Source organism: Acyrthosiphon pisum, chromosome A1 (assembly GCF_005508785.2).
Source record: "Acyrthosiphon pisum isolate AL4f chromosome A1, pea_aphid_22Mar2018_4r6ur, whole genome shotgun sequence".
In the NCBI taxonomy this organism is placed as follows: Eukaryota; Metazoa; Arthropoda; class Insecta; order Hemiptera; family Aphididae; genus Acyrthosiphon; species Acyrthosiphon pisum.
In genome coordinates this window covers 85,770,578-85,784,482 of record NC_042494.1, presented here as the reverse complement: position 1 = coordinate 85,784,482, position 13,905 = coordinate 85,770,578, and the positions used below count along the sequence as shown (strand labels likewise).

The 13,905-nt window shown below is 26.0% G+C and overlaps 2 protein-coding genes across 5 annotated transcripts in view; one reads left to right on the top strand and one right to left on the bottom strand.

Annotated features, from left to right (window-relative positions):
* LOC100163224 (uncharacterized) overlaps positions 1-5,636 on the top strand; it is a 6,350-nt gene extending 714 nt beyond the window's left edge. The window contains exons 1-3 of one of the 4 annotated variants that reach the window (XM_008187879.3): positions 3,604-3,982; positions 4,883-4,948; positions 5,018-5,576. In XM_008187879.3, the coding sequence (XP_008186101.1) occupies positions 5,021-5,506 (486 nt within the window). In that variant the 5' untranslated portion in view covers positions 3,604-3,982; positions 4,883-4,948; positions 5,018-5,020 and the 3' untranslated portion in view covers positions 5,507-5,576. Of the gene's footprint in view, positions 1-3,603; positions 3,983-4,882 lie in introns of those variants that run through there. The other 3 variants (XM_008187878.3, NM_001162094.2, XM_008187880.2) reach the window with 3 other exon arrangements.
* LOC100161181 (myotubularin-related protein 10-B) overlaps positions 1-13,905 on the bottom strand; it is a 22,433-nt gene that overhangs the window by 5,094 nt on the left and 3,434 nt on the right. Inside the window, exons 3-9 of the mRNA XM_003246527.4 lie at positions 12,440-12,576; positions 12,219-12,374; positions 12,027-12,151; positions 9,536-9,670; positions 9,173-9,477; positions 8,955-9,101; positions 7,030-7,202 (exon numbers count right to left, since the gene is read on the bottom strand). Of these exons, the coding sequence (XP_003246575.1) occupies positions 7,030-7,202; positions 8,955-9,101; positions 9,173-9,477; positions 9,536-9,670; positions 12,027-12,151; positions 12,219-12,374; positions 12,440-12,576 (1,178 nt within the window). The remainder of the gene's footprint in view (positions 1-7,029; positions 7,203-8,954; positions 9,102-9,172; positions 9,478-9,535; positions 9,671-12,026; positions 12,152-12,218; positions 12,375-12,439; positions 12,577-13,905) is intronic.

The window sequence follows — 13,905 nt, the reverse complement described above, 5'->3', positions numbered from 1 at the left end:
TTTCTTTGGTAATATTGATATTTATACATTATTGTAGGCATATGTAACATTATTTACATCATTTTATATTTAATAGTATATTATAATATACAATTTGATATGTGGTTTATAAAAGAAAAATGAATATCTAAAATAATCAAATTTTTCTTTGCTCAAACTTTATTTAAAAGTTATGGTCAACACTCAACATATTACGTATTGCTATATTAATAATTATTGAGTGTCATTAGTGGATGACTTCTCATGTCAAGTGTATCCTGTTGTAATTTACTCTAATCATATAAGCTTATTGTGCCCTTAAGGTACAGATTGTTTATCTCAAATAAGAATAAAAATAAAAAAAGGTCGGTAAGTGGATGTCGCTCTGCTGTATAGTAGGTTACAAGTGGGTCACTGTATAATGAATAGTATTAAATTTGAATTTAATAATATAATATCACTGTATAAGAAAAACGATTCTGAGCAAAGACGATATGTCAGTCTAGGTATAAGATATATTATACACTTATCTATGGTAAAAAAATTGACCAATAATAGGTATCTATAATAAATTCCAAATTAATCATATCACAATAACCATTAGGTACTTATAACGCGCTATACATCAACTACAAACCGTAGTACTATCATAGATATATAATAGTATACTTTAGAAGTTTCAAGTACCCACGAATTATATTATAGAATCACAACAAAATAACTATAATAGTTATTCTAGGTTTTTTAATATATGATTTAGTCCAAATTTGAACTTAAAATGACTATAAAAATAAAATGTATTTTTTAGATTTTTTGGTAACAGAATTAGGTAACTACTTACGCGAAATCTTGTTTTAAGTTTTCAATATTCTTAGATATAAAAGTTGAGCATTTTATAAATTTTTAACTACAAAATATTTATTCAAATTTAAATTTGATAAATTTTGTCAAAATTCAATCTTTAAATGCTTAAAAAAAAATTATGCCTATGTATTTTTAATAATTTTTCAACTGCTATTACAACAATATATCAGGAGCGTTATATTAAATTTTTGCACTTTTTAGTCGATCAGATAAAACTATTGATATTTAGAAAAAAAGGCTATCTCCCAATATTTGCGGTCTACTTTTGTGTGCTACGTTACTATAAATATGAGTATAGTATGCGGTCTATCAATGTTATGTGTTTCTACCTATATAGCTGGGAATCCCGCATCATTTATATTTATTATCTACCAATTTATATGTACATGAAACAATTAATCATTCAAATAATTTTGTGGACCCGGAAACTGGTGCCAATACACAAAGAATTGAAAGTCTTTGGAGGCCTCTTAGACTCAAAATCGTTAAAAAAATGTGTGGTATACTAATGAAGACTTCTTAGATAGGTACTTAGCCGAGTATTGGTGGCGAGGATTAAATAAAACAGATAATATTTTTGATGCTTTCCTTAGAGATATGAAATTATGCTTTGTGGATAATTTTGTGGATCCTTAATAAATAATAAATACAATTTTTTTTATACTTTAATTATACTTTATTATACTTTTAATATTATTATGGTAGATAATTTTGTGGATCCTAAATAAATTAAATTTTTTTTATATTTTAAATTATACTTATATTGTACTTTATTACTTTAATATTGTTACGGTAGACCACGTCCATTTTGGTAGACCGCATATTTTTGTGGTAGACCGCATATTGGGAGATAGCCGAAAAAAAAACTAAAAAAATTTAAAACTGACAATGTCCGTAAACAGCTCAAAACGAGTCAAATTATTTTCAAAATTTTTTCGTGTATAGGAAATTCTAATATAAACATTCAGTGAAATTTTCAAGTATCTACAGTCATTGGTTTTTATATTATTTTTTAATTACAACAAAATAAGAAAATCGTTATATGAGAAATCGAGTGAATATCAAATATTGTAAAAATATGAATTTCTAACGCTCATAAAAATTTTATTTTCTTGTAGACATTTTTTTTTTGAAAAAGGTAGACAAACAAGAGGAATCTTTTATCACATTTTCAAATCTTAGATTCAAAAAGAACATTTTTCATGAATTTCTAACTCAAAATAATTTGCAAATTATTATCGTTATTTTTACGTATTAGTCAATATTTGAATCTTAGATTCTTATAAAAAAAATTGTGGCTATGGATTTTTAATTTTTTTTCATCTGCCTTTGAAACAATATAATAGGAACCTACTATTAAATTTTCAAACTTTTTTTTAACCAACAAATAATATTTTATTGATATTAATAGAAAAAAAATAAAAAAAAAAGAAATTGAAAATGTCCGTAAACAACTCAAAATATTTGGAAAATATTATAGTGTATAGAAAATGCTGATATAACCATTCAGTCAAAATTTCATGTACCTACGGTCATTTTTATAAGAGTTGCACCAAAAACCAAAATCGATATTTTTGAAAACAGATTTTGTGTAAAACTCCCGTTTTTCTTTTGTTTTTCACCACGCTTTTGAAAAATACTGGAAAATTTTCACTTTTCCTCCCCAAAGTACCAACTAGATTCACTTTCCTATCAGAAAAGATACTGTTGAAGAAAATCCAAGCACTTTTACTATCCTAAAAGGTGATGACAGACACACAAAAAAAAAAAAAAATAAAACCCACATCATTGTAAAATCAATACATTCATCGTTCCACTCAGAATCTAAAAAACTAATAAAATTGTAAACTGAAAATGTCCCTAAACAGTTCAAAACAAATTAAAATATTTTGAAAATTGTATCGTGTATAGAAAATTCAAATATAAACAACCAGTGAAAATTGCACGTATCTACAGTCATTTGTTTTAAAGTTATTCCAAAAACCAGTCGATTTTGCGTAAAAATTTCAGTTTTTCCTTAATTTTTCTTTTGTTTTTCACGGCGCATTTGAAAATTACTGGGAATTTTAAATGTTGACCTCCCCAATGCACCAATAATATTCACTTTCCCATCGAACAAAATACTGAAGTTAAAAATCGAAACATTATTTCGACTACTTATGGTGTACACAGACACAAAAATAAAAAAAAAAATTAAAGTTTTATATAAGTTTTATTAAATAAAGTTTTATCTGTTGGGCCAAAAAGTGTATAAATTTAATACAAAGCTCCTGATATATTGTTATAATATCAGTTGAAAAATATTAAAAATACATAGGCACAATTTTTTTTATAAGCATTTAAAGATCAAATTTTAATTTGAAAAATTATTTTGTAGTTAAAAATTTATAAAATGTTCAATTTTTGTATCTAAGAATTGTAATACCGCCGCCGCTTCTCCGAAGGCACGCGATTGGACGCGCCAAGGAATCGTCAGGAACTGGTCGGGCGGACTGTAGAAACGGAGCAGTGTTAAATTTTTTACGCCACGGTTTCACTTGGCTGGCGTGGAACCATAGATATTAAAGAATAATTCTTTAATATCTATTCGTGGAACGCCACGCGTTGAACGCCAAGCCACGCGTGGAACGGAAAATTGCAGACAGCTGATTTCCTTGTCATTTTATATACTAAGATATGATGCCCGACGCCATTTTCAACTTAGGCAATGTTTACATTTATTCATATACATATTTACTTATATATACTGATAATACTATTTAACCAAAATTGTAAATGGCTGCCAGCGTCATTGATAAGAAGAAGTCGGGTATCTAGTTATTATACAATATATCTATTATCTGTGGCCCTACTTTAGACATATAGTGCCATAGGGCAATATAATATGTTTTTTATATCTGAGGAGTCAACTTGTATCTTATTCTTATCAATAAATACAAAATAACAACGATGCAGAATATTGCAATAGTTAAATAATTAATGTTTGCCGTTTGGTAAATTGATGTTACTGTATCAATCAAATGAAAGTGTTAAATATTGTATGGAAATCTTTTACAATCGTAATTTTTTTAATTTTAATTTTAAACTATTTTTTAACTATTAATTATTTTGTGAAAAAGTTCTCGGTAAAAGGAGGATAGTAAGTATAAAAAAATTTGAATTTTTAAGTTTTAAAAGGTCTACTATGTACATATAGTATATTAGTATACCACATAGCCACATAGGTAGTAGGTACTATTAAGTATTTAGTGATGTTTTAAGGGCATAGGTTTTAAGGTCAGAGGTAGGTATTTGAATACCTATTCAAACTTTTTCATTATGCAGCTCCTTTATGTGTTCAAAATATTTTTACGGCTCCCAAATTATTAGGAAAAAATTGATACAATACGGATCCAATATTATATCTAATATAGGTGATAATAACAGCGACTTTAGTACTAGAAATAAAACTTCAAATATTCATGTAATGTGTTTGATTGTTGTTTCAATAATTATTGCTATAATAGTATAATGATTATAAATAATATTTAGACTTGGCCTACATTAATTTTGGTTTCTGGTGCTTTGAAGCGGCTCCCTTAGACACCTCTCACGACGCCCCTAGGAGCCGCTACACACACTTGAATAACTCTGGCATAGGTACTTTGTATTGGTTATCATACATTTTTTGTAATAAAATTCATCTAGTAGCAGCAGGACTAAAATAAATAATCTAACAAATATCTAATACAGTTAATAAAAAAAGACATAAACAGGATTTGTTCAATTTTTTTCATAAAATAATATTTGAAGAACTACCAGAAAATTAAAAATAAGATAAAAACTACCAATGACAGTTTAAAATGTATTATAATACAGGTGCTCCGCAAGGATTTACTAATCGCAATATCTCCCGAGATACTAAATATATTACAAATCTATTTGTTTTTATTAAATTCACTGAGACAGCAAGGACTACATTTTTTTTTTAAATTTAATTAAAATTTTTTGAAACATTTTATTATCAGTAATAATAAGTGATTTTTAACCATTTTTTTAGCTTATAGGTAGTTAAAACGGCAAAACCCATTTTTTTTTTCGCTGGTGTCGGGACTGCGGCTAATGGGTATATCCTCACGGAACACCCTGTACATTGACATTAACAATATTTTTTAATTTATATTTGATTGTTCAGAATATGGAAGAAGACAAAGGAGGCATTACATTTGTAAATTGCATTGGTTCAGACATTAATATATTTAAAAAACTACCATATGAAGATAATTATGAATGTGAAACTTGTTTACTGTATGATGAACCTGAATATCATATTGATGATCCTGAGTATGTTAATACTACTTGGAAATTTTTTGATAATATAACTAAGAGATATCTATTAGGGAATGGGAAAGAAATTTTTCATTACCAAAAATATGAATGCCCTCCACTAATAGTTAAAATTAACACTCCGTTATATACTTTACAAGAACTTTGCAAATATACAATTTCCACAAGACTTTTATTTAACAATATAAGTAATACAGAAATCGATGAAATGGAATTACCCGAACAGTTTAAAACTGATATAAAAAGTTGTGTACAGAAATTAGAAGAAAGGTATGAAGCAGATGAAGATAATTGTAATCAAGATTGGACAGTATACCATGAAGAAGAATACCATTAAAATGTTTTAATTAGACATATATATTTTATTATACACATTTTACTCTTTATTTTTAAATATTATATTATTTATTTTTTTTTTTTTGAAACATGTCATCACAGAATTCAAAATAAAAACATTTAATCCTCAAGTTGCTTTGTTCTAATACTTGTCTTGTTTCCCACTTGAGGCCAATTATTATCGTAGGTATCAAAAGTTCTATCAGTGGGTGTCTAATATTCTATATTCACTAATATAACATTAAATATATAGCTATTTGATGATCATGTGAGGGTACCATAGATGTATAACGTAATTGATTTATATGTTTATGATATAAAAATTTTAACATAAATACATAATTTAAAAATAAAACCAGGAAAATCGATCTGCTGTATTATAAGTTATAAATTATAAATATATTTTGTCACTATATCAGATGTGTTCAATTTGAATACATTGATAAATCATTGCAAACAAAAAATGATTCTGATCAGAAACCGGACACATTCTAGAAAGGGCTAATAGAAATACTTTGTGAACATTTAATTAACGTTTTGAACTTATAATAAAATATATTATTATAGTATATACCAGAAGTCACCAAATGGCTGCAAACAAGAAAAAAAAGTAAAACTGTTAATATAATACGTCCTACTGTTGTAATTTATCATTTTTATTCATTGGTTTTTACCGACATCTGGAATTTTTATGGCCGTAAACAGTTTCAAGATTGGCGACCTCTGGTATATACAATAATGGGTACTTTCCTGTTATACGAGACTACCCTGTTTTTTGACATTACAATCCTGTTATCCAAGACTACCAAAATTATTATATTTTCCCGTTATACGAAACCATGGCTATTATCGCGACTACCTATCCTAGTTGATATTATAACTGAACGATATCCATAAACTGTGATTATATTTATTATATATCTATCATTACGTATTTTATTAGTTTTTGTAATAAATTGGTGTTTGCCACGGCAAATTTGGTACTATACGAATATTATGTATTTAATTTTTATCTTAATTCAATTTTTATATATAATTTGAATGTGGCCATCCCCACAATACATGAATTATTTATTATTTTATTTGTGGATTTATCATTTTGTATTATTATTATTATTTTATTGTTTTCCACTTTGGCGTGTACTGTGTAAAATACATTACGAATATTTTCTATGTATTTAAATTTTTTCTTTGTATCATTCTGGCCATCCCCACAATACATATTATTAAAAAAGTATATCAAAGAAGGCAAAAAAAATAAGGTAGTCTTGTATAACAGAAAAGTACAATTTTGGTGGTAGTCTTGAATAACCGGATTGTGATGTTTCACAAAAAAAGCGCGGTAGTCGCGATAACGGAAGTAGTTGTGGTAACAGCCGTAGTCTCGTAACAGGAAAGTACCCAATAATGTTAGTAATGTCTAAAAGTGTGAATTTTTAAATAGCTATTAAACTCACTAGTGGCTATTATTGAGTAATATAAGTCAACTTTATATAGTACTAAATATATATATATATACTTTACTTTAACAGAATCAGTACTATTAACATGACCAAGTCTTGTACAAAATTGATGACCCATAACAACCCATTCCTTTTGGATTAATGTTTGTAATCCCACAATGGATCGAAAATGAGAATCTATCATCAATTGTGCTAGACTAGAAATTACACAGCATAAATCACGTCCATCTCGTTCTAAAACAAAAATAAAATTCATAAGTAGGTATTCACTACTAATTAAAATTTAATAATTGTAACATTTAACATGAAAACAATAATTAAACAATAATTTAGCCCGTTTAGGTATTTTATTACATAATATATTATAGTACCTATTTGTTTGTTATAGAATCCTAGATATTGGGAGGCTATACACGTGTAAACAATAACTAACAATAAAATCTTATAAGTTTATAATTTCACGTTTTTATTAATCGAAAATAAAATAATAAAAATGTGGAAAAATTAGTACTGATCCGCTGTACAGTATAGATGTCGAGTAGGTCACTGTAATTGACGTGTTAAATTTGAATTATATTATACAAAATCATTGTATATGTAAAACGATTCTGAGTGAAGATGGGTTGTCAGCCTATATTACTAAACATATTTTATGATATTATTACTATTAATGTAATTCATTTTCCTATAATAATATAGTAGGTTGAATACATTTTTGCCTAAAATATTACATATGAAAATGTCATTGTGCATATCAAATATAATAGTATATTTTAGTAGTAAAGTTTTAAGTACCCACAAACAATAATTTAAATTACAGTAAAATAAATAAAATTGTTATTCTTTGTTTAAATAAATAATTTTGTCTAAATTTGAACTAAGAATATCTACAAAAAAAAATTGTGCTCTTATATTTTTATAGATTTATTGGTTACAATATGAACTACTTATGAGAAACCTTGTTTTAAATTGTCAATCCTTAGCTGCAAAAATTGAACATTCTATAAGATTTTAACTATAAAATTCATATATTAATATAATAATAATTATATATTAATAATATAATAATATTAATAATAATTTGTAAATTGTTGTGATTTAGATGAATTTTTTTAGAATTTGAACTTAAACTGCTAATAAAACCTTATGAGAAACCTCGTATTAAATGTCCAAGATTTTTGACCTAGCAAAATTATTTTATCAATATTTACAGGAATAAACTAAAAAAAATGTATAATATCAAATGTTTATAAATGACACTTCAGTGACATTTGTTGTCTCTCATCTTTCAAGTGGGTAACATAACAAATTTTTTGCTCAACAGATCACATTTATCTTCGTTAGTCTAAAATTTGAGTGAATTCATCACTTTCCAATTTAAAGGTAATATTATTATCTAAGTAATGACATCGACTTTTTATTTTATTTTTATTTTAAAGAGAATTAGGAGTATTTTAAAATTGTAAATTGTTTGTACATCTTAAAATATTCATAAATTGCTTTAAAATTAAAATATAATAAAAAAAACTGCCAATGCCTAGATAATAAAAGTCTAGAAATCTTACCTTTAAATTTTATAAGAGGTCAATTCACTCTAAATATTAAACTAACAGAGATTAACATAATCTGATCCTCTTAATGATAAATTAAACATTCTGTGTTTATTTCAAGTATCTACAGTTATTCGTTTTTGAATTACACCATAAAGATAAAATAAATTTTGCTTTTGCTTTTGATTATTTTTAACGGCTGGGGATTTTTTCCATTGACCAACCATATTCAGTTTCCAACCAGAAAAGATTCTGAAGTAGAAAATGTATGCATTTTTATTGTCCCAAAATATAATATAATTTTTTATACACAAAAAAAAGAATAACATTGTAAAATCAATACATTCATTGCTCCTCTCAGAATTTAAAATGTCATCATTACATTTTCAGTAATTTGTATAAGTTATCTCTATTAAAAAAAAATATATGCACATACCTTGTAATACAACTGACTCATTTCTATTAAGTTTATTAGCAGCTATTAGAGCAGAGTTAAGACAACTCGAAACATATTGTAACCATTTACTAGCTTCCAAAAGTGAGTAAAAATGATTATCTTGCACCCAAAACTGCCGTGCACTTTCTAATAAAACAAATCCATTTTTAATAAGAATAATGAATACAAACAATTAGGTATGAACTATTAGAACAAACCTGGGGCACATATTTCTCGTAATTTAATAAAACTCTGATTAACATCTTTTGGCGATGGCAAATTTTTGGTTAAATCCATTATAAAAGGTCTAAGAAGGCCGGGATGTGATTTCCTTACTATTTCTAACATAGCATTTTCTTGAGTTAGATTTGAAGGATCCACAACATCAGCCTTTCTAGATAATGTGGCTCCGTTTACAGTACTCCAACACCAAGTTGGTAGTCGTCCATCTCGAAAATGTTGCATTGCTATTCGCAAATGATTTTCAATAACTGCAGATCCAATAACAATAAACTGTGGCAAGCTATAAAAATATTATAGTATCTTAGAAATAATTACAGTTCTATGAAGTATTTACTTACCTTGGAGATAAACGGAATTTATTATTAGATGAATTTAAAGTCCAACCAAAACATTTGGTACGCTGAAGTTCTTTTTCCCAATCATCCCGACATCGAAATGTAGGTGTTGAATATCTACTTTGTACATTTGGCTCCCTGCAAAAAAAATATAAATTTTATAAACTTTGAGATTATTTTTATATCTTAGATATACTAGGTTGCATAAACACTATCAATTTAATGGTTCATTCAAATTAAATGGACCAATATTAAGAGCCACTATATTATGTTTAGGACCATTAAGTCACTACTGAGTATTGATTGTGACCCGGAATTAGGGTATCTTGAATAATACAAACAACCTATGCTGGGTCTACACACAATAAAATAGTAAACAAAACCTCAACTTTTCCTGAACATCAAGTTTTTACAAATACAAATACTTTTTGTTTTAATTTATTTTATCTCTGTGTGGAATTTAACTATGTATTTCAATTGTTATTACTTATTTTATTACTAACTAGGTACTTTATTACTATTATTCATTGCTATCGATCATTTTTATAGTGAACTGTGGGACTTAAATTTGAAGAAATTATTTACTTAATACCTTTTTTTTAAAAAGGAATCCGTTAAAAATAACAATTTGATGAATTTAATTAAAAATAAATAATTCCAGTAAACAGCATCTAGTAATGGTGTAAACATATCAAAGAGCACAATAATGTGGTTTAGCACATTGAATATAGTAGGTTCTATGTTTGTTACTTGAAGCTATAGTCAATAGGCACATTATTGGCAAACTGCTGTGAATTGGATATAGACAACAGATTCAGATAAAAAAACTAGATTTTACAAACATTAGTAATATACTCATGATTAATAAAATGCTATTCCAAAAACAATACACGTATCAACAAAGATAATATAGTCATTTTTATCGAAGTTGGTGATGAATGATGATGATATTTAATATTTATACAATATTACTGTAACATAAATGAGTAATTTTTCTAAAAAAAAAATAATTCTCTAACAATAGTAACATTTCAGTTATGCATTCCTTATAACTGTTGTGATCTTGTAAGCTGTGTACTATACAAACTGTTTAAGTCTGTCAATGATTTTTTATTAAATTTCAGTTTTGGACTTTTAAATTATATTTTGATTTATTAACCGTTGATAGTATTATTTTATTATACTGATATCATAGATTTTACAATATGTTCCATTATAAATAATAAATAAACCAATAGTCGTAATAGGTATGATTCATAAATATTTTATTTATATTAATATTTCTAATATTATTAGATTATGAGTAATTGGCTAATCATTTTAGACGATTATTAAAAAAAATAAAAAGCGAGAAGTGGGTGTTGCTCTACAGAAGGTTACAAGTGGGTCACTGTTATTGATGGTGTTAAATTTGAATTCAATGATATAACATCATTGTATACAAAAAATGATTCTGAGCTAGTCTATCAGCCTATAATATTACTAAGTAGGTATATTTTATGATATTACTGTGATTAAAGTAATTCATTATAGACTCTAGTATTAGGCATTAGTATTTACAAACAATAGGTTAAATTAATTTTTTCCAAAAAATTACATTTTTAAATGTCATAATGTGTATAAAATATAATAATATATTCTAAAAGTTGCATATACCCACTAATAATATTTTTAAATTACAACAAAGTGAATCGTTATTTGTTTTAGTATGTAATTTCGTCCAAATTTGAATTAAAATTGTCTATAAAAACTAAAAGTAACTGTTTATAAATTTTTTTAGAATTTTTTGATTACAGTATGAACTATTTATGAGAATTTTTGTTCTACATTTTCAATCCTTGGATATACATATTAAACATTTTATAATTTTTTAATTAAGTACAATAATTGATAATTTTTAAGATTTTGATAAATATTGTCAAAATTTGAACTTTAAATACATATAAAATGTTGCATATGGATTTTTAATATTTTTCAACTGCTATTATAACAACTTATAAGGAACCTTATATTAAATTTTCAAGCTTTTTGATCTAACGAATACAATTTTATTGTCATTTATAGAATAAAAAACTAAAAGAATGGAAACTACTGAGAATTTTTACTTTTATTCCCCCCAAAGTACTAACTTGATTCACTTTCCTACCAGAAAAGATGCTGTTGAAGAAAATTGAAGCATTTTTACTGTCCCAAAAGGTGATGACAGACACAAAAAAAACACACATCATTATAAAATTAATACATTCATCACACCGCTCAGAATCTCAAAGATGGAAAGTTAGTTTGGAATTGGGTTTAGACTATAATATTATAAAATTTTTCTTTTTAATTATGGATGAATAAATCCCTTATCCTTCCTCTTTAGAAAATCCTAGATATAATTCGATCCAGATTTAAAATCTAAATATAATTCTCAATTGTTCATTATAGAGCTTTTTGGTAAAAGCTAAAAAGCTATTATAGCTAAATTTGATTTTTAATAATAATGAATTACCTGTAGTCATAAGCAAATAATAGCTGATGTCTTTTTGGAAATGCATGATGTAATAAAGCATTTGCTAATGTTTTACCATGGCCAAGTGGTGAAAATTTAAAGCTATATGATAATGTTCGCATATTCTATTATCATAAATAAATACTTATTAATTATACATTTTAAAATAAAATAAAATATTGTTTCTTTTACTTTGCAAATAATATGTAATCCTTTGACTTTATCATTGAAGCGATGACCTGTCATAAGTCTTTTTTTTTTGTCCCCTGTTAATAAATAAATAATATCTATATTGGAAAGACACACATCATACTGACCCAAAAGTAAATTTTCTTGATATGATGTTTCCTGAAAAAAATGTTTGAATTAAAATACAATATATAACTTATAATAAACTAAAATTATAAATTTACTTTTAAATGTTTTTCGTTTGAAGTAATAAAAGAAAGTCTGAAATTTGTAACAAACAGAACACCTGATATCCCAGTCTTTTGTTCATTAACTGGAGTGAATAATAAAACACTCTGGGCTTCAGCAATTATCATTTCACCTGGAATATTATAACAACATATTCTTAGACTTAAACACTAACTCTCTAACTATTCACATAATACATAAAGTGGTTAAATATGTATGGTGTAAATATGAATTAGTATTAAAGTTAATATTTCTTAAACAACAATTTTAACATCCAAAGCAAATAGGTATCATCATAATCATTTTTAGTTATTGTTGTCACTTAAATATATATGTAATTGGCTTTAGTCATATTCATTTTTATGTCAACCCCACTTATAGTCAATTGACAGAAAAGTCAATACATACAATGACCACCTCTCTTAATATGATCCACATAACGACTTCTACGTAGCCCCCGATGTAGCCATTTCAAACGTTTATCATATTTATAATATTATTATAATAATTATTAAAAATGTTTTAGATAGAATTGATCAGTACACACATACAGTAACCCACAGTAGTAATCAAGATTGATGATTTTTTAAAAATTTTTACAAGAACAATTTTTGTACCCATGGAGAGGTGTACCAAAATTATACCGAGTGGAAACATTATTATATAGTCTATAAACTAATAATATTTATTTAACTTATATTTAATTAACAATAATAATAATTAACTAACAATAAATTTAATAATAATAATTATATGGTTTATTAACCTCATGTAAGCAATAAGGCCTGTGTTGGAGGTTGAGAGTTATAGTAGTGCATAAGTGGTGATAAACTTAGATTGTATAATATAATTTCTAAAACAGCAATTAAACACTAATTAAATAAAAAATATATAAATACATAAAAACTTATTGATTATAAATACAAACATAAGAAAGATGTCAAAATTACATATAAATACAATATAAATATAAATAGATCATTGCTCACACAATACTACAATAGTATTTTATAAAGATATATATTTATATTTTTTGTAGAATTAGTTCTTAGATATTTATTGTCATTAAGAGGACGCTACCCATGCATTTGTTGTCTCCGTCTTACACACTTACGATATGGCAAATTTTCGTTCACTAGTTTCAATAGTATGCTGTTATTTTTGTTATTAAAGTGAATTGACCTATTATAACATTTTTAGGTAATAACATTATCTGTGCTTAAGCGTTGGATTTTATTCGATATTTTAATTTTCAAGCGAGAAATGAGCCTTTTTAATTTTTGATATTTTAAATACACATATCTTACTTGAAAATAAAAATATTGAAAAATCGCCAATGCTTAAGCACATATAATATTCTAACACACAAGTATGATAATAGGTTAATTCACTCTAATATTAAAATTAACAACACACTATTGAAACTAGTGAACGGAAATTTGCTATGTCATGCGTGTGTAAG